The sequence below is a fragment of the Hyperolius riggenbachi genome, chromosome 5 (genome assembly GCF_040937935.1).
Source record: "Hyperolius riggenbachi isolate aHypRig1 chromosome 5, aHypRig1.pri, whole genome shotgun sequence".
Classification (NCBI taxonomy): Eukaryota; Metazoa; Chordata; class Amphibia; order Anura; family Hyperoliidae; genus Hyperolius; species Hyperolius riggenbachi.
Window position 1 is genome coordinate 268062282 of NC_090650.1, and position 22266 is coordinate 268084547.

At 41.4% G+C, this 22266-nt stretch overlaps 1 protein-coding gene across 4 annotated transcripts in view; it reads left to right on the top strand.

The window, feature by feature from the left end:
• The window catches only part of HIVEP1 (HIVEP zinc finger 1), a 285145-nt gene that overhangs the window by 259788 nt on the left and 3091 nt on the right, over nucleotides 1-22266 (top strand). For all 4 annotated transcript variants that reach the window (XM_068236903.1, XM_068236902.1, XM_068236904.1 and 1 more), the window contains one exon: nucleotides 12379-12854. In XM_068236903.1, the coding sequence (XP_068093004.1) occupies nucleotides 12379-12854 (476 nt within the window). The remainder of the gene's footprint in view (nucleotides 1-12378; nucleotides 12855-22266) is intronic.

A 22266-nucleotide genomic window follows, 5' to 3' on the forward strand; every position in this document is an offset into this window, starting at 1 on the left:
GAGATCGGCAACGTGGTATGTGACAACGGCAACAATCTCCTTTCCGCTTTGAATTTGGGAAAGCTGACACATGTACCCTGCATTGCACATGTGCTGAATCTAGTCATTCAAAGATTTGTGTACCCAGGCTTCGAGGATGTCCTGAAGCAGGCCAGGAAGTTGTGTGGGCATTTCAGGCGGTCTTACACGGCCTTGGCACACTTTGCGGACATTCAGCGGAGAAACAACTTGCCGGTGAGACGCTTGATATGTGATAGCCCGACTCGCTGGAATTCGACCCTGGTCATGTTCTCTCGCCTGCTAGAACAGGAGACAGCCATTACCCCATACCTGTACAATTACAGTAAAAGGACACAATCTGGGGGGATGGGGATGTTCTGGCCCAATAACTGGACACTCATGCGAAATGCATGCAGGCTCATGCGGCCATTTGAGGAGGTAACCAAACTGGTGAGTCGCAGTGAAGGCACCATCAGCGACTTGATGCCGTACGCTTACTTCCTGGAGCGTGCCGTGCGTTGAGTGGTGGATCAAGCTGTGAAGGAGCGTGAACAGGAACAGTTATGGGAGGAACAGTTGTGGGAGCAATTTTCATCAGAACAAGATGTTCCCTCAACACCTGCGGCAGCACAGAGGGGGAGGAGGTGGAAGAGTCGTGTGGGGAAGAGGAGTCAGACTCGGATGATGAGGAAGGTGTTTCTTTGGAGGAGGAGGAGGAGGCGGCGGCAGAAGAACAACCGCAGCAGGCGTTGCAGGGGGCTTGTGCTGCTCAACGTTCCCGTGGTGTTGTTCGTGGCTGGGGGGAGGAGGAGGACTGACCTGACGTCACTGAGGAAGAGCAAGAGGAGATGGATAGTACGTCTGGATCCAACTTTGTGCAGATGGCGTCTTTCATGCTGTCCAGCCTGTTGAGGGACCCCCGTATAAAAAAACTCAAGGGGAATGAGCTGTACTGGGTGGCCACGCTACTAGACCCTCGGTATAGGCACAAAGTGGCGGACATGTTATCGACTCACCTGAAGGCAGAAAGGATGCTGCACATGCAGAACAAGCTGGAAAGTATGCTTTACAATGCGTTTAAGGGTGATGTCACAGCACAATGCAATAAAGGTACCACTGCCAGTAATCCTCCTCCCATGTCCACGCAGGCAAGGACAGGACGCTCCAGCGATCTCATGGTGATGTCGGACATGCGAACATTCTTTAGTCCAACGCCTCGCCTTAGCGCTTCCAGATCCACCCTCCACCAATGCCTGGACCGGCAGGTAGCCGACTACCTGGCCTTAAGTGTGGATGTAGACACTGTGAGCAGCGATGAACCCTTGGACTACTGGGTGCGCAGGCTTGACCTGTGGCCAGAGCTGTCCCAATTTGCCATACAACTTCTGTCTTGCCCTGCCTCAAGCGTCCTGTCAGAAAGGACCTTCAGCACAGCTGGAGGCATTGTCACTGAGAAGAGAAGTCGCCGAAGTCACAAAAGTGTTCAGTACCTCACCTTTATCAAAATGAATGAGGCATGGATTCCGGAGGGCTACTGCCGGCCCGAAGACTAAGACAGTCCCCACACACAGCATCTCTGCCTGCACGCCGTGTGACTTGCTGCTTGCCCCAAGACTAAGTCGCTCCCCACACATCACCTCTGCCCACAGGCCGCTTGACTGCCTTCTCCGCCACCACCAACAGGGTCCAGAACTCCAGGCGGATTCCTGAATTTTTAAGGCCGCTATAATAATTTTTCTGGTGCGTGTACATACCTGCCTAATTTTTCATACACATATGCCAATTCCCCTTCGTGATCATTACCTTGCCGCGGTGAAGGGGCTTGCGTATCACAATGAAGCAATGACCGCCGGCTATATGAGTGTCTCAGGACGGGGCACACCCAAGATAAGGTCATTGCTTCATTGTGGACAGACCAAATTTGACCAGCTGAACAGTCACTGTTCTGTCATCCAGCTACCTCAGCCCGACTATATGGGCTGGAAAGCTGCCATCACCTGCACTCTCGTCATGGTGCGCACCAGTCCAGCATGGCCGTCACTACGCAAACAGCTGTTTGCGGTGGGTTACACAGTGCGTTTGATGTGTCAGTGTGAAGCAGTACTCTAATTACACTCCCTGATTGATGTATACACATGCAAGATGTTTTAAAGCACTTTAGGCCTGCAAATTAGCATTCAATGTGATTTATGCCCTTAAAACGCTGCTTTGCGTCAAATCCAGATTTTTTTCCCCGGGACTTTTGACGTCTATCCCACTCCGCCATGCCTCTCTCCAGGTGTTAGACCCCTTGAAACATCTTTTCTATCACTTTTCTAGCCAGCATAAGTGTCTCTAGTTTTCAAAGTTCACCTCCCCATTGAAGTCTATTGCGGTTCACAAAAGCTTGCATGAATCGAACATTTGGCGAAGGTTCGCAAACCTAAAATCGGAGGTTTGGGCCATCTCTAGTAATCAGCTCAAGTCATCCCTACTGCTGATTTCACAGTTCTATTCCGTAGTACTATATGGATGTTTTTCTATAGAAAACTTACTGAAAGGTCTTGGAGAATAAAGGCAAATAATTTACAAGCAGAGCCTCTCCTTTGATAGTATACTGTACAGTATTAACAAAAAAATTACATTTTCCAGAATAGATATTTCTCAACTGGAACTGGTACGTACTTTTGATTTACCAATCGGCCCCACCTTGATGCAAAAGCTGGGATTAGCAAATTCAAAGATTCTACTAGTTGAAACATTTTATCAGCAAGTGATTTGCTAGCACCAACTTCTCTCTCTTGGTTAAAACTGATTAGCATGTTAGAACTTTTCACTCACCACTATTCTCTACTAAATAATACTAGAGAGATCAGACAAGGCGGGAGGCACACACAGTCCGAAGTCTACAGCCATGCATGTTCCCGGTTCCTCTTTGATATATTGTTTCTGTTGTAATTTCCTTGTAGTTGTTTTTAAATCTCTGCTGTTGTAGGCGACATTAATCAGTATTATTAATTTCTGACACTTGAATTTGTTCTGACTGACATACTAAGTGAAGACAGGCCTCCTTATGTTGAAATAAAACGCCTGGAACCTCACATATTTTGCCGGCTTAGCTGAAAATGGTATACAACCTCCACTTTGATTTCAAGAAAAGACAAATCATTTTTTTTTGTATTTTATGTAGTAATTTTTTTTTTAGTTAAGTGATTTACAGCTCTTTTGTTTCTATGTCAGAACTCATTCCATTTAACTTGTTTTCCTGTTTATTTGCTATGTAATTTTGTCAAAGGTTCCATATTTACACAAATAAAATGTAGAATTTTTTTGGCTTCATATATGAAATCTCAAGCACCCCCCACCGTGGATAGTTAAGGGCTCTGCCTCTGACACAGGAGACCTGGGTTCAAATCTCGGCTCTTCCTGTTCAGTAAGTCAGCACCGATTCAGTAGAAGACCTTGGGCAAGACTCCCTAACACTGCTACTGCCTATAGAGCGCATCCTTGTGGCTGCAGCTCTGGCGCTTTTGAGTCCGCCAGGAGAAAAGCGCAATATCAATGTTATTTTTTTACTTTGTCTCTCAGTCCCACTACCATAACTGTAATGAGTACTGCAGAAGATCACTTGTTTCTCCCATCAATGCTGGAAAGTAACTTGCAGCATAGTGTGCAGCAGAGGTAGTGTAATGGCTGCCTTTTATTTGTTCCAACTTACAATGTGTCCTCTCTTCGGTATCTGCCTCCCATCTGTCCTCAGTCTGTTTCCTCTGTTCTGGTGTTCATTGCTGATATGCATGTTGATAAAGGCAATGAGCAAGAAGACCGTAGCAGAATAGAGGACAGCCAACGACTAGGAGTGCAGGAAAGGTAGATATTTCATTGCCACTTCAGCACACTCTGCTGAAAGCTAAATCAAGGTACTGTTTTTAAAGCCTAGACAGTCTTGTTTCTCCTTTCTTTCACCACAGACTATGACCTTGGCTATAACCATGCATGTTTAGTTTGCTTGAGTGTGCAACACTGTGCCTGGCTTTGTAGCAATGCCTAGTGCTAGAATTTCTCTCAGTAGCTATCTACTAAGAATCTTCAGCCTGACAAATTGCTGTTCTTTCAAGAAGTACAAGCCTAGGACAATAGGGGAGGCTAAAAAAGACATACAATCTATTCCTGTCTGGTCTGGTCTGGTTCAAATGCAGGTGGTTCCAAATTTTAATTAACAATTTTAACCAATGCGGGTCTCAATCACACTACTACAGTATTGGGCAGTCAGGTTTTGGAGTGTATGTGCACACATCAGATGATTCCTAATGAATGTCATAGGAGGTTGCTTACAGACTAGACTGCGGCAGACTTGATAAACAGTGACTGCACTGTAAAAAGAAACATTGTGAAGCATCTCTTAACATGTGAGCACAGTTTAGCTGTAGAAGCGCTATATTGGAAGATGCCTTTTTCCTATGTATGCTATGGCACAGGCTGATCTAGAGGGACCTTTTCCAGACCGTATTATCTTGTCTGCAAATACATAGCAGAGTTGTCTGGCTGCCCATGGCTTTATCGGTCTGTGACCATCTGTGTAGTCAGAAAAGAAATCTACAGATCTATATTGTTTCTCAGTTTTATGCAGGTCTTGAGAATAAGCACTGATACAAGAAAGTGTAATAGAACTTATAAGAAGGTGTGAGAATTCACATTTGCTGCAAACGTTTGCTCTACAACATGTGTCGAACTTCAGGCCTGGAGGGCCGGATCCATACCAGTGTTTAAGGATGGACTGAGAAAGAAAGGAATGTGTTCTACCTGATGGACCACACCTTTACTGATTCAGATCCATCAATTCATTTGAGCTGTATCAAAGATGTGTGAGGATCTCGGCCCTCGTAGGACCGGTTTGATATACCTGCTCTACGATTAACCATTTTCCCAGTCCATTTTTTTTAAGTCTTTTTTTCTTCTGTTTTTGGCTTTTTTGTGAAAACCTGGCATTATAGAAGGGTGAAAGAAAATGAACTGCATTATATTGCCTTTCTGCCATTGTCACTGACAAGAGGTATTTCATCTTTGAATGTGCTGTGAGTTCAAGGAGATTAAGCGGTAATTAGTACCAATGGGCTTCTTGGGGTCAAAGGCCATGGCTTTGTTTGCTAAAGAGGGGAGTGAGGTCACTTAAGCTGAATAAGTTAAAAGAAAGCAAATGATAGAAGGCAGTTTGTACAGGAGCAAAATAACAACCCAGACTACACACAAGATTAACACTTCTGCTTGCATAAAGAGGCAAAAACAAACAATATAGATTTCAGAGTAGTGATGGGACGTCTGAGATTTTCTCGGTTTATCCGTTCTGTGAATGGAAAATGGACATTATTATTTGTGTGTAAATCACGCTATTATGGCTCTTGAATAATAAGCTGGGTACATTTTTTTTAATAAAATCTATAAGCATGCAGTTAGCAGAGTTACTGAAATTTACTAGAATAGTTTTTCCACTTTGCAAATATTTCACTGAAAAAGGGTGACAGGCTACCCAGCAAGCTCACGGTGAACCAGAACTCATTGGACTGTGTAAGTGGCAACAATGGACCAAAAAGCCCTCTTACTAAAATACTATGTAAAACATAATTGTGCTTTCTTAAAACAGAAAGTATTTGCGATAATTCAGGTTGAAGTGAGCTCTGAGATGTCTCCCAGTGCATCACTGCTGAAATATGCAAGTTACCCATTGTTGTCCCTGTGAGCTAAACACACCTCCAGAACCACTGGAATGCAATGATAGAGCACAATCATATACAACTGAAAAAGGGCAATGGGTAATCATTTAAACCAGAAAAAAGTGCAGCTTCCCCAGTAGTCCAAAATGGTGCTGCATGTCCCCCAAATTATCCGTGTAGACCCTGTTAAAAGATGCTCTTTTCCTTCATATATCCATATGGCTTTCAATGGACTCCTCCCCTCTTCCCCTGCCAGATAATAACTGTGTGCCTCAAAGACTCGCAGTAGAGCCACTTCTCTTTGTAGAAACATCATAGCTATGATTGCTTCTAGTATAGCCATGTCCCAAATTTAAGAGCCCACTTCCCTTATCTAGCCACCTCCAACAGCGGCCTAATTCAGCAAGCGATGACTTGCTCCCTGATTAAAACTGGTCAAAAAAGTTATCAAATGTGTTAAGAAATTATGACCAAACTTACCATCTGCCACTTTCTATATCTGTGCTGTCCAACTTAATAGATGTGAAGGGCTAAGCACCCGGTAGTCTTGGTCTGGAGCAGCAACATCCTGGCTTTGTGGGGGGAAGGGGGGGGGGGGTTGCAGAGTCAAGTAGAGAGAAAAAGAGGTGGGTGTGGCAGAAATAGTGAAAGGTGGGGGAGTGGCGCAGTAAACAGACTGGCCACAGCAAGAGCTTTCAAAGGCTGCATGCAGGTCGGCATTTGGACAGCCTTGTTCTATATCTTAATTGTCTGCTCCATTGAGACCTAGATGTCCTCAATTACTGCCAACAGTACAGAGACTAGAGAGCAGTCACAAGGAATGGGCAGGGCCTTGACTTCCTTCACCAGAAGCAGCATAATAGCAGCAAGTGGTAGGGTTGGCTCTAATGGATCCTTACTGCTGAACTAAGCTTTATTGCGAGTAGTGCACTGGATGCTTGTTTTATCCCAGTCTTGGATTGGTAGATTATGCAGCCCATCTAGTAACTGCATATACAACAGACAAACCGAACCTTGTATAGTGCATTTAGTTATAAGATGTTAATAATAATCCACAACACAGCTGGTAACATAAATTATGGAGCAGGTTAAAAGCTTTTCATTATTCACCTGTTAGAAACAGTTTGAGCTCTAAATGCTTATTAGTTATTCAAACCCTTCATTGATATTTCTATACATTGATATTCTATACTAGGAAGCTGTCTGAAACCTACTACACCAAAATTAGTATTCTTTCTGCATCAAAAATATTTAATTTTCTTTTTTTTTATAGGCTAATCATTAATCTGTTAGACTCTGTAAAACATGACATTACAGGCTATAGGCAATTTGTTTTTCATTGGCTCATCTACCTGAATGTCTTTTATGGTTAGCTTGTGCAACATGAAAAATCGGTTCGTAGGCATCAAGGTGATAAGTGACTTAAAGAGGTAGAGTGACTTTCATGTTTTAACTTTTCATGCTTGATTCGCTGAAGGAAGCAAGTCCTTTACCTGTGAGATTGAAGCCCGGAATGACAAGTAATATGTACTATCTGAAAGCTGACTTGAAAGGGGATGTGCACTAAGCAACTGTCTGCTGCCAGTCACCCAAAACCAAAGGTCTATTTAGTTTTACTCGGCAACCTGTGGATCAAAGAGAGAATTATTTTGTAAGATTAGGGTTGTCCACAAACACAGGCAGCTGTGCTGCTTCAGGGTACAAGGGGGGTGGGGCAGGATTTGTTAAAGGCAATTTGCTCAGTAACACCTTGTATACAAATCTTCAACATATTTAAAAAATACATTCTAATTATACCTTTTTATATTTGTTATTTTTTTTAAATGGGTTAGTTTTATGTTTTTTTTTTTTTTTTTTTACCAGTGTACAAAGTATAATAATTTATGAATTAAGAAATTACTTCTGGGAACACGCAATGCAATTTCCGGTCCGATCGATGGTTGTACCATATGTGCATGTCCAAACTGCTCCCGAACGATAAAGGAATTGATTTTCGGATTAGAACTTTGCAAAATTGATCCCTTTCTTGATCGGAAACAAATCGAACATATCCGGAATAATTGCCCAATTCCCCTCGATCGGACAAGAAATTGTTTTGTGTATACCCAGCATAAGAAGGAAATCATATTATTTATCAGAATAGTCTTGACTAAAAATGAAATGTCAGCACATGAAGACTGTGGTCACTTTTTACTGATACATATGAAAAAGATAAGCTAAGGGTCTTATCTGTGTAAGTTCATGTTTTCAAAACTTGATTCCGAGTACTAAGTAGGTTACCGTACATCACATGTAGTATTCTTCATATTTTCTTTATACTCGATCTGTATTTAACCACTTTACTCCCAGCGGTACGAATTCCTCCGCCTCTTTTTTCCCCCCTAAAAAACCAGGGACGGAGAAATCCGTACCTTCCGCGCTACCGCCGCTGTCCGCGCTCCCGCCACTCGTGCGCGCGCACCCGCCGCTCGTGCACGCCGCCGCCCGCTTGCCCGGAGATCAATGAACGGGAAAATCCATTCCCGTTTGTTGATCTAGCCCCCGCAATGATCTGCTGCTTCTTTCAGAAACAGCGAGATCATTGTGAGTCTCCCAGCCTCCTACTGCTTCCTGTAAGCGTCCTTCCGGACGCTTACAGGTCGCATGTAAACAAACACTCTGTGGCCATCTTGTGGCCAAATAGTAAACTACACCCTAAAAGCATTTTACATATTCAAACATTACATTTACACAATAAATTAACTCATTACCTCCCACACTCCCCAATTTTTATTTTTTTTTTGTAATTAAAAAAAAAAAAATACAATAAAAAAAAAACACATAAATAGTTAGCTTAGGGACTGAACTTTTTAAATATTTATGTCAAGAGGGTATAACACTGTTACTTTATAAACTGCGGGCTTGTAATTAGGGATGGATGCAAAACTGAAAAAAATGCACCTTTATTTCCAAATAAAATATTGTCGCCAAACATTGTGATAGGGACATAATTTAAATGGTTTTATAACCGGGACAAATGGGTTAATACATTTCATGGGTTTTAATTACAGTAGCATGCTTTATTTAAAAACTATAATGGCCGAAAACTGAAAAATAATAATTTTTTTCCACATTTTTTCCTATTTCCCCATTAAAACACATTTAGAATAAAATAATTCTTGGCATAATGTCCTACCTAAAGAAAGACTAATTGGTGGCGAAAAAAACAAGATATAGTTCATTTCATTGGGATAAGTAATAATAAAGTTATAGACGAATGAATGGAAGGAGCGCTGAAAGGTGAAAATTGCTCTGGTGGTCAGGGGGTAAAACCCCTCAGTGGTGAAGTGGTTAAGGATGAAGGTGATGTAGTAAAATTTAAAAAATGAACATTTTACTTTGCAATAATGTTTTCCATGCAAATTAAAAGAGCATTATGTTAAAAACTGTGAAACTTTAAAAAACATGTGTACACAAGCATATGAGATGTATATTTGTCCAAAAGTAAAATCCACTGTAAATGACACTCTTCCCACGTAAACGTTAGTTACACCTTAGTATTTTACTTTGATGACATTGAACCTCATTCTGACAGGTTTTGAACATGTACATCTTCTCATGTCAGTTTCTCAAAGTTTTCAATTTTTTTTTTCACAAGCACTCCCTGAAACAACATATACAAAAATGCTGTCAATGCCATTAAGGAAGCATTTTGAAGTGGAAAGTTTAAGAATCCCTAGTCCAAATGCCTAGCTAATAACAGTGCAAAACCTGTTGGTAAGAGTTTCAGATCTGTCAGGCTAATTACAGTATATATACTGCAAGTGACAGCATAAGGAAAGAAAAGTAATTCACAGTGTATTTTAGTGTGAGACAAATTTACATCTTGTATGTAGGTGTACATATATATTTTAACATTTTACAATTTTTGTCATAGTGGTCCTTTACCAGATTTGTCTTTTGTTTTAAATAGGCTTAGTGGAAAGCACACACAAATAGGAAGCCAAAATGTTGTTTTAATGTTAATATAGTTGAAACTCCCAGGTGTATACATTTAGTTATGTAGCTAAAAGGAAATTCTGATTAACAACCAGGCAAGAGCTCTCTTTACTCATTCTGTTTTCCTATCTAGACTAAAGGTTCCCATACATCTTGCAGTGTATGGGCAGATCGACCAAAGAGACAGACTAGTGGTGTATAGGCAGCCAACAGACCTCTGTCCGATCAGATTTGATCAGAGAGAGAGAGAGATCTGTTGGCTGCCCATACACCAGAGGCCAATTCCTGATTGATTTCAGCATGAAATCTTTTGGGAATGAGCCTTGTGACGCCACCTCGCCAGCCCAGCCGCTGCCCCCCCCCCTTCAAATGCTAGTGGGCGGCGTGAAAGTTAAAGTATTTTAATGCATAGGCACTGGAGGGCACATATAACATCTGGTGAGGACAGCGGCCAGGGATTCCGTCGCATTTGCGAGTAGTTATATTGCATGCCGTTACCGCTGCACACCTGACATTTACCAGCATGCCCGAACAATTTCAGCATGAAATTGGTGGAATCGTCAATCGGGCAAGCTTGGTTGGTCTGAAAAGATTGCTATTATGCTATCAAAAACTGAGAACAAGAAAAAAAACCACCCATTTAACGTACACCACTATTTTAGCAGTTTGTTAATCTTGCTTCCTTGCATCAGCTTAAGTGAGAGGGATATGGAGGATGCCATAGTTATTTCCTTTTAAACAATACAAATTGCCTGGCTGCCTACCACTGGCTTGTATACTGCTCTCCTGCTGTGGGAGGCTTCGTTAGTCTTCCCAAGACGGAGTGCCTGCGCAAGCACGTATTCTCGCACATGCACAGTACGGAGAGGCTCATCCGTTTGAGATTGCTAACGGGGGAGCCAGCGGTAGAACACAGGGACCATAGAAGGAACGGGAAGGCTCTTTAGGACCCAGAGCCTTCCCTATCCTTAGGTGAGTATTTGATATATATATATATATATTTCCACTTAAGACTCGCTTTAATATTTAATAAATATGGCAGCCTCCATATCCCTCTCACTTCAGGTATCTTTTAAATATAAATGAGAAAATAGCAACAAAAATGTTTTTTGTACTCACTTAGATCATAGAAGAATCGTCTAATATGAACTGTAAAGCATATTAAAACAAACTGCTATGTATGTTCTATGACAATAAGGGGTATGGATGATGAATGGCCATTAATCTATTGATCTTCATTATGTTTGCTGGTCTGAGATGGACATATAATAAGTTATTTTGTTGTTGTAGCATGATTTGGGTGACAGCAGAGTGCAGAAAACTCAAGTACATTCCAGCAAGCTGGGCTTCCGCTACTGTGCAGCGGATTCCCACACCTTCACTTTTAATGTATGGCTGCAATGTGGGTGCTCTTGTCATTATTGACCCGGGTTGTCAAGTATCAGCTTACTTACTAGAAGGAAGATGTAGCAGTGGCTTTCATAGAAAATAAACCCCTGAAAATCTGTCATGGGTACACATCCTAAAAGCAAGCTCAGTTTTAGGAACAGAGTAGCATTTGAACTTGTTTGTTGGTCAGCAGTATAATTCACTACATCAAGTGGCTCAGTGCTCGTGTGGTTAGCACAATCACCCTGCAGGACTGCAGTCCCAAGTCATATGACCTCCCCATGTTTGCATGAGTGTTCTGTCTAGTCCTAAAAACGTTCTCATTTGGCTCCCCTCAAAATTGGTGTTAAACCACTACTGCTGGAAGGATCAAATTATGAACCCCTGTGAAGAACAGTTTGTGACATGACTAAGTGCTGCAGAAGAAGCGCATATGAATAATATTACATGTTGCTTCGTACATAATCCTAAATTACACGAAAGTCATCTACCGTAAGCTGATTAAGTTCTGATTGTACAAGAGCATATGGACACCTTTTCTTTTTATTACCATAGATTTGACTGTCTGAGACTATTAGGTTATGTTTAAAGTAGTAAGAATACCGTATCTGCTTTAGATATAATGTAACATAATTATTTCAGCATGCTAAGCAGTTCTTAATGTTGTTGAATATTTTAAAAATTGTTGTGAGTAAAGCACATTTTTTTGGCTCAATACATTTAGACTGAGTACTGTATATGACTTCAGAACACACACCCTTCCTTAACAGGAGCATCTTATTTCCAACAGGTCTGTGTGTTACGATTTCAGCTTTATCAAAAACTATACAAATCGGCGACATTGCTCTTGCTTTCTTTCGCTTGTTTGTGGGTTTTTAATTTACCTTAGAAGTACTGCTGGCTCAGGTATTGGGTAAGATAAAAAGGTTTACGAGTCGAGTCAATGGTTAGGTGAAAAGCTGTAGAGAAAGACTTTTTATTTAACTATATACTCTCTATTATAAGACTTGACAATTTTAAATGTTTAGGAATTGATGTATCTGTCTTTAACCATCTTAATAGAGTAAAACATAGATAATATAATTCAATAGTGGCATTTTTCCTCAAAGAGCATTTGCGTTAAGTCATACGAATCTACACTGCATCATAATTAAATAGTACATGCCTGTGCAAATAAGTATTTTGGCATCCGTACGTTCTAGGCTGAAATTTGGCAAATGAAAGTGATCTACAAATTATTGCCAACTGTGTGAAAGGTTGTGATATACACGTGCTAGAAGTCTTATTTTTATCTAAACTGGTCTCTTCTTTGACTTTGCAGGTGAAAGGCAAAGATATAGTGGGGAGCGTCCGGGCTTTGATGGAGAAGACTCAGATGGTGCAGAGGATGAAGATAATGATAATGAAGATGAGGATGAAGACAGCCAAGCAGAGTCAGTGCTGTCAGCTACCCCATCTGTAACAGCAAGTCCTCAGCACTATCCTTTCAGAAACAGCCAGCAAGACACATCTAGCACAGATGAAGAGACTCGAGTGCCACACTGCTTTGCCCAAGCTAGTTCAATAGATATTCTCCCTAAAGCATTGATTACCAGGATGACTGCACTAACAGCAACAATCTGTAAGCCAGAATGCCATGAAGGGACCAGAGATGATGTCTTGGGGCAAAAGACCATGCCACCTCAAAGTGAAGCATCCTCTCCCAAGTCTCCATGCCGTCAAATGTCTGTGGATTATCCTGATGGTCCAGAAGAAAATGATGGTTCAGTAGAAATGAAAAAGTTGGCTATATCCCAGGTAATACACACAGAACACAGAAAAATATATGATCTAATAATATTTGTGGTTAAGGTTAGTAGTGCTGACCTTAGAGACACAATCTCAACAATTAGTGTGCATAGGTTAAAGCAAGTATGTCACAAAGGCTACTTACCTATGGAACATGTGGAATATTTTTCCGCAGGAAGTAGTTATGGCATATTCTATATCTGCATTTAAAAGTGGTTTGGATGCTTTCCTTGCATTGAAGGAAATCCATGGCTTTAATTGCTAGGTAATTTCTGGCAGTGTTAATACAGGGATTTTATCTGACTGCCACCTGGATTGTTTTTCTTTTTAAAGGTTAATTGAGCCAAGCCCTCGTAAGGGCTGTTTTCCACTAGCAGCGTTTTGCGATGCAATTTCCGATCTCTTTCTAATCTCAAAGTGCTAGGTGCTCGCTCAACTAATAGAAACCACACAGGGATATTTCTATTCCTTAATGCGCAGAATTTGCAACCCCATTTTTCCCAATTGTAATCATCATGCCTACTGCATTTTTTTGTGCGTTTGAGCTCCTATACAAAGATTTTTCAGTAATTCAGAATATTTTCCCACCCATTTTCTCCTTTTGAAAATTGAAAACGCTCTGCAATCCTGCTGTACACACGTCGGAATCACAGTAGTAAAAATAATAAGAACTTGTAATCGTGTTTGTTAGTGGAAAAGAGCCCTTAGGCTTTTTTGCCTTCCCCAAATTAACTGTGATATGAGAGAGTGCAGGGCAGAAATGTATCTAATTGTTCTTTTTTTTTTTTTTAACCAAGCTTACTATGTAAATATGTTTCTCAAGATAAAGCTACCTACTGTAAGGTGTAGTGTGCAGCCTAGCAATGAGAAAATTGATGCTTCCAGCTGCGTCTTCTTGCTTTGTGACATATTCCATTACTACTTTCCTAGCAATGCTCTGGGTGGGGGGGTGTTTAACCACTTAAGCCTGAAGGGTTGAAATTTTTTTACATCCGAGCAACTTTCACCCCCCATTCATTTGCCAATAACTTTATCACTACTCATCACAATTAATTGATCTATATCTTGTTTTTTTCGCCACCAATTAGGCTTTCTGTGGGTGGTATATTTTGCTAAGAGCCACTTTACTGTAAATGCATTTTAACAGTAAGAATAAGAAAAAAATGGAAAAAATTCATTATTTCTCAGTTTTCAGCCATTATAGTTTTAAAATAATACATGCCTCCATAATTAAAACTCACGTATTGTATTTGCCCATATGCCCCGGGTATTTCACCGTTAAAATTATGTCCCTATCACAATGTATGGCGACAATATTTTATTTGGAAATAAAGGTGCATTTTTTCCGTTTTGCGTCCATCACTGTTTAGAAGCCCATAATTTATTAAATCATATTGATATACTCCTTTGACATGAATATTTAAAAAGTTCAGACCCTTAGGTAACTATTTATGTTTTTTTGTTTTTTTTTATTATTGTAATTTTTTATTTTTTTTTTATTTAAACTTGTATGTGGGTATTTTTTGGTGTGGGAGGTAAACAGGGTTTTTTTTAATATATTTATAGGTTTATTCTTAAAAAAAAAATTTTTGGGGTGTAATTTGCTATTTGGCCACAAGATGGCCAGAATCAAAAAGTCCTGGGAGCGATCGATCTCGCTCCCAGGCAGAAGAAAGGAGACCAGAGCTCAGAAAAGCCGCAGCGTCTGAAGAGACGCTGTCGGCTTTTCTCCGGGGGGGTCCGATCAGCGAAAGGGATTTATAATCCCTTTCACTGATCGGTGGGCTAGCGGCCAGTAGCGGGGGCGCGCACGGGGGGGCCCGCGGGCGCGCGCGCGACCCGCGGGAGTGCGCGCAGCCCAACTGGACGAGAAATCTCGTCCAGTTGGGCTTAAGTGGTTAAACCTCCTAAAAGCAGATGAAGAAAACAACCTAGTTAAATACTGTAAAACTAATATTATGTTTGGTCATGTGTTATTTAAAAAGAAAGTGAATTGTACACTCAGTATTTGGTGTGACCCCTTTTGTATTGTGCAGTAATAACTTCAATTAAACTTTTGCATTAACTGTTGACCAATCCTGCACATGGACTTGGACAAATTTTATCCTATTCCCCTATACGGAACAGCTTAGGCTTTTCGGACTTCATTTGGTTTTCTCATATAAACTGCTCACTTTAGGTCTATCCACAACATTTCACTTGCTTATTTGGCTTCTGGAGTCATTCACTTTATTCTTACTTAACCAATGTTTGGTAGAACGATGTGTTTAGGATCCTTGTCTTGCTGTATGACTCATTCTCTCTGGAGATACAGTTCACAAACAGATGTCTTTATTGACATTTTCCTTTAAAATTCTCTGGTATAGTTAAGAATTTACGGTATTATTTTATCAGTATTGGCAAACTATCTAGGCCTAGATGCAGCAAAACAAGCCAAACCAGAACATTCCCACCACCATGTTTCAGAGATGGGATCATTCTTATGCCGGAATGCAGTGTTTTTCTGTCTACAGATGTAACTCTCCTAATTGAAGGCCCAAAAAATCTGTGTTGGCTTCATCCGCCCACAGAACTTTTTTTCCAGTATCCTCCTGGTTTGTTCACTTGAGCTTTAGCAAACTGGATACAGTGAGCAATATATTTTTTTTTGGGGGGGGGGGGGGGGGAGTGGCTTTCTCCTTGCTAATCTGACCTTATTGCTGTTCAGTATTCCAATGGTAGACAAATGGACATCAGTGTTTACCAATATGAGTCAGGATGTCCGTTGCATAGAAGCTAGCACTCAGGACTAATACACACCTTGCATTTAAAGTTATTCTTGATGGTTGGCCACTTCTGGGTAAAGTATCAGTGGTCTTGATTTTTTTTATTTAATGCACCATCTGTCTGACTGCAGATTGGTGGAGTCCAAATTGTCTTGCAGCCTCTTCCAGATTTAGGGCGTCAACTCTTTCTGGAGTCCTAAGCTACCTCCGTTGTTTGAGCCATGATCAAAATATCCACAAATGTGTTTGTATGTGCTCAAGCACCATTATTTAAAGGAAACATCCAGGTTTAAAAAAAAAAAGCAGATCTACTTTCTTGGAGCTTCCTGCAGCCCCTGGCAGCTTATGTGTCCCTCACCGCAGCTCTGCTCCCAGACGTTTGCCCGTGGCCCCCTCCGTTGCAGCAGCTGACCTGGCGAGGTCAGCAGCCTCTGGGCCTGTGCGAGTTCACAGCCATGCAGATCGGGTTCATTAAGCCGGGAGCACTACCAGGAGCGGTGCGCAGGCGCAGAGGCTGCTGACCTCGCCAGGTAGGCTGCTGCAATGGAGGGGATCCCGGGCCACCGGCTGGGAGCGGAGCTGTGGTGAGGGACACATAAGCTGCCAGGGGCTGGAGGAGGCCCCAGGTAAGTAGATCTGCTTTGTTTAAAAAGACGTTTCCTTTCAATAAAATAGGGTCTCTCACTCACACCTGATTGTTATCCCATTGACTGAGATCTGATTTCACCTTCAAATTATATGATAATCCTGTGGATTCACTTACTTTTGCCACATGCAAGTATGTCATTGGATATTTTTTTCAATACATGACCAAATATAATATTTTTATCATTGGTTTACCTAAGGTTCCATAATCTTATACTTTGAAGGCTTTAAAATTAGAATATATTCATATAGCAATATAGAAAATGTAAAGTGGACCTGTCTTACTCAAGACAGAAGGAAAACCTAGACAAATGCACCCTGTATGTATTTAGCCTGTTTAATTCACCCTCATTTGTGTCTAATCATAGTTGTAATTTGATCTGTCCCTGTGTCACATAACTGACACGGCAGAGATGGCAGATAAGCTTATTTGAAAGCACAGGCTGTTAAAGGGACACTTAAGTCTCTGTAAAAAAAGAGTTTTACTCACCTGGGGCTTCCAGCAGCCCCCTGCAGCTGTCCGCGTAGACTCCTTCAGATGCTCCTGGCCCCACCGGAAGCCACTTCCGGTTTTGGCGACAGGAGCCGACAGGCTGGGAACGCGAGTGATTCATTGCGTTCCCGGCCACAATAGCGCCCTCTATGCTGCTATACGATATATTATTATTATTTAGTATTTATATAGCGCCGACATATTACGCAGCACTGTACAGTGTGTGTGTGTGTATATATATATATATATATATATATCTTGTCATTAACTGATTCTCAAAGGAGCTCACAATCTAATCCCTACCATTGCCATATGCCTATATTATGTAGTGTAAGTACTGTAGTCTAGGGCCAATTTTAGGGGGAGCCAATTAACTTATCCGTATGTTTTTGGAATGTGGGAGGAAACCGGAGTGCCCGGAGGAAACCCACGCGGACACGGAGAGAACATACAAACTCTTTGCAGATAGTGCCCTGGCTGGGATTCGAATCAGGGACCCAGCGCTGCAAGGCGAGAGCGTTAACCACTACGCCACCGTGCTGCCCATGATATATGCTATAGAAGCATAGAGGGCGTTATTGTGGCTATTGTAAACATTTTATTTGGGTAGTTTTGGGAGGGTGGGAGGTAAACAATAGATTGATAATGTAAATGTGTGTTAATTTTAAATTATTATTTTTTACAGGTGTAGTATTACTTTTTGGCCACAAGATGGCAGCCATGAGTTTGTTTACATGACGTCACTCTAAGCGTAACACACGCTTAGAGTGACTCATCGCAGAGGGAACGGCCAGAAAAGGCGCAGCTTCCGAGAGAAGCTGTCGCTTTTTCAGCGGGGGAGAGGAATCAATGATCGGGCACCGTAGACCGATACATTGATTCCCTGGCTACCGAATCCGCGGCTGGGAGTGCGCGTGCACGCGCGCGATCGGCCGCGGGGGGCGCGCGGTAGCGCGCATGGTTCCTGGACGTAGAAACTACGTCCAGGAACCAAAATAGGTTAAAAAAAATTAAAAAAAATACAATTAAAAAAAATACATAAATAGTTACCTTAGGGACTGAACTTTTTACATTTTTATGTCAGGAGGGTACAACACTGTTACTTTATAAACTATGGGCTTGTAATTAGGGATGGACGCAAAACTGAAAAAAATGCACCTTTACTTCCAAATAAAATATTGGCGCCAAACATTGTGATAGGGACATAATTTAAACGGTTTTATAACCGGGACAAATGGGCAAATACATTTCATGGGTTTTAATTACAGTAGCATGCATTATTTAAAAACTATAATGGCCGAAAACTGAAAAATAATGATTTTTTTTTCCCCCATTTTTCCTATTTTCCGATTAAAACATAATTAGAATAAAATAATTCTTGGCATAATGTCCCACCTAAAGAAAGCCTAATTATTGGTGGAAAAAACAAGATATAGTTCATTTAATTGTGATAAGTAATGATAAAGTTATAGACGAATGAATGGAAGGAGCGCTGAAAGGTGAAAATTGCTCTGGTGCTCAAGGGGTAAAACCCCTCAGTGGTGAAGTGGTTAAAGGTTATTATGCTGTTGTGTATCTCTTAGAGCAGAGAGGACGTTCTGAGTTCAGGTCCACTTTGAAAGGGATTTGCAAACTTTCCAAGCATATATGTAGCATTCAAGGTGCTTGTAGTTCTGTCCAGCCAATCATGGTTTACCCAGCTTGTCAGGTGACACTGCATGTGTTGTGTCAAGTTTTCAGCTTTCTGTGTCCCCTACCTGCTCCATTATTTCACAAATAAGCACTGTGATTAGACTCCTCTGTTTTCCAGTTTGCAGGTAGGGGATGCAGGAAGCTGTGAACTTGCAGTAGGAGCAGTTACTTGTATGAACCTGCAGTTTACCAGAGATGTACAAGTCTAGCAGGACAGGATAGCGTTTAGAACGGACAAAAAAAACATTAGTCCATGATCTTTCAGTAAATTAGCACTTGGGAAGAAAATTGCTCCAGATTTAGCTTTGCACTTTTAGCAACTGCAGGGAGTTTGACAGATATTTAATAGGACCTGCAGTTATTGGACATTTTGTGCCTATTCAAAAATATGTATGTCTAGATTACAGATAAAACATAAATAAATAATACCAATAGGTTAAAATTGTTCAGCTGTGAAGACTGTGTTCCATGAGGTCAGTTATATCAGCTGATGCAAGTGAACCATCTCCATGAAAAGCTTGTATGATTATTTGTTAGTAATGTACTTTTCATTGAAATGTTAATGTGCCCATGGGGAGAAAATAGGCAGACCTTTCCAAGTGTATTAATAACTCGCTGTTCAGAAATTCTCTGCTCATAACACGTGAATGAATATCTCCACTGCCTTCTTGCCCGGAATGTTTACTGCTGTTTTACTCTCTGAAATACGATTGGCCATGCAAAAAAAATTGCTGGACTGTTGACAGCAGAGTCATAACTGTTAAAACGCAGATCTTGATGGCCTACTACTCAAAGTCCTGCTCCCATGACTGAAGGGGTTTTTAATAGATGGCCAGGCATTCCTCTCTATCTCTACACAGACTGTACTGTAACTGTCATTTCTTTCTGCATCCACAAAACCATTATAAGGGTCTGAGCACACTGCCGCATTCATGACTGGATTTCAGCAATGGGGCTCGGCGCGCGATGCGCAGACATCAGGCAGCACTGTCTGATGGACACACTGACACACTGCACAGCAATGTGTTGTCATAACTCACTGCTGCACGCATTTTGAATGCAACACAGAGCAGTCTTATTCAGCAAGGTTGCACTGCTGAGTAAAGTGCAGTGTTCTCAGGTCCTAAGGATCCAGGTATGTGATGTTATGAGCCGCTGCACAGTACTTTGGTAGAATCAATACACCTAATAAGTCAGATAAAGTGAAGACAGGATTTACACTCACAAGTTGTTTTTGTTATACGGCAGTGATACTTCAGTGATCTGCATCCACAGCCATTAGAAGCAGCTTCAGAACCAAGTGTTTAGCTTTCTAAGTTATCGTCTAGTTATCCAGGTGTTCTCAACCATGGCTCCCTGTAACCTTAGCCCCTGAAGAAGCAGGTTATATACCTGCAAAACAGCTGTCAGGCACATCCCCCCCCCCCCCCCCCCCCACACTGCTAACCACTGTGTAACCTGGCCACAATAAAGGGACTTTTATACAGCAGTGCCCGCTCCTTCTCTTCTTTTCCAGGGTTCCTTGAGGACATTGCAGGGGTTCCCTGGCATTTCTCCCTTGGATGAGACTGGCCTCAGTTTGAAGGTGAAAAAGTACCGCCTTGGCACCTCTATAAAAAAGAAGGGCTAAACTGGGGATCCGTATAATGAGTAATAAAAAAAACCAGTATGATAGTGAGGCAGTATCATAGAGAGCCCTATTAGCGGGGCACACTATAATTGTGGGAACTATGTATAATTAGAAACATAGGTTACTATAATATGTAGTACTATAGAGGAGGAACATGGAATGGGTTCTAAACAAGGATGCTGTTACAGTTAATTATGTTTGACTGTGCTACCTTCAAAGTAAATACCACCTCCCCCCACTAATACAGAGGTTCCCTGAGATCCAAAAATTATTTGAAGGGTTCCTCTGGGGTAAAGCGGCTAAGAAAGACTGTGCTAGACACTAGATCTGCAGCTCAACAGATTGTGCCAAATGATAGCACGCATGGAGCTCTTCAACAAGTTGTGCATGAGTATGTGTGCGCACATGTGCACGTGCAGTACCGTTACAGGAGAGTCTGTGTAGAGAGGGGATTACCCATCAGACTTGATAGCTGAGAAGCTGTCAGTAAACAAGTATTTTTCTAAACATTTTTTTATACAATGTTTATTAATCTTTTTATGTGATTACTGTTGCATGACCTCCTACAGGCATAGCAGAACAGCATCATTTTCGCCATTGTGTCCCTTAAACCTGATTTTAATGGGTCAGTTCCTTTACCCTGCAGAATCAATTCTGCAAGTACATGTTAGTAAATGAATTACATGTTTGATTGACAGGTGTAGAAATCTTCTATAAGGCTATTTAAACTCCTTTTGTAGGAAGGGTGGTTTACTGCTAAAACATTTTGAAAAGAGATATTCAAAAGCCCAGTTGCAGCAATGAGTTTTGCAAATTTAAAAATCCTTGTGAAACTTCCAGTAAGTTTCAGGAACTTTAGAATAAGCCATCAGTGACAAAGGAAGGGCATTCAGAGTGTGAGCGGCTGGGAAAGCTGTTGTACGTGATGATCTTTCCAGTTTAAGAAATGCTGGGAATTCATGAAAAATGTGTGCAATGTAGAATGTGTATTTTGTGTGTATAATATACTAGTGCAGTTCCTGATTGTCACGGGCAGAAAATATTTGCTTGACAGTCTAATTTTGGCATGATTGCCTTTCAGCAAGTGTTATGTAATCTAGAAGTGTGTTCTCCATTCCTTTTTCCTTTCTTTACTATATTGCCAGTAACACGACTCATAGTCTTTCTTGATGCAGAAGTGCTAAATGATGAACCATATCCCTATTTCCAGCTGCTCTGCTCAGGTCTCCTCTTTGCAATGTGCTTATTTTTAAAGGACAATTGGTCAATAGCTTGACAGAGCAAAACTGACTCAAGCAGCAGGTTTCCTGGACACAGTGGTTAGAGATGTTATTAGCATTTGGGCAGAGATAAATATGTGTACAAAGTTAGTTTAATCCTGCAGACCAGCACAGGCTAGTAGCTGATTTTGTATTTGTGTAAGCAGAAAGTACTGCTTACAGTACGCATATGTTATACATATTGGGGGTGATAGGCATGTATTTAAAAAAAAATGTATGAGTGCATTGCATTAGTAATCAAGGCCCAACTTTAAGCTATTTCATGTTTATAGACAGACCACCCAATTAACGTAAAGTCCTCATTGTGACTATGTTGATTAACCGCTTAGCGGCAAGCCACCGCATTAAAACGTCCTGGAGCCTATTGACAGCTCTACTAATGCGTGGCTCGCCGCTGCCTTGCATGCAGGCCCCCTATTTGTACCTGTCGGGACACAAAGATCTGCGATTGGGGAAGGGGAGCCATACATTTTAATATAAAATGAATCCCTTTCACTTCAAACCCCCCCCCCCCCCCCCCCAAAAAAAACATACGTGGTTTGCTTAGTCATCCAGCTTTTTTTAATATGTATTTTGTGGGGGTACATTACTTTTATTTCACTACATAAGGGCTTGTAATTATAAAGCGCGCCCAAAAAAAACCCAGAAAAATTATACCTATATTTCCAAATAATATATTGTCGCTATACATTGCGACGGGGACATAATTTAAATGGCGTAATAACCAGGACAATGGGGCAAATAAAATACGTGGCTTTTAACCCCCTCCCGACTGCCTAATGCCGATTGGCGTTGGGAGGGTGGCAGCCCCAGGACCACCTAACGCTGAAGGGCATCAAGTCCTGGGGCAGGGTTTTGCAAGAGATCACACGCGCCGTTGCACGTGCATCTCCGCTCCGTCATCAGTCTAACAGCA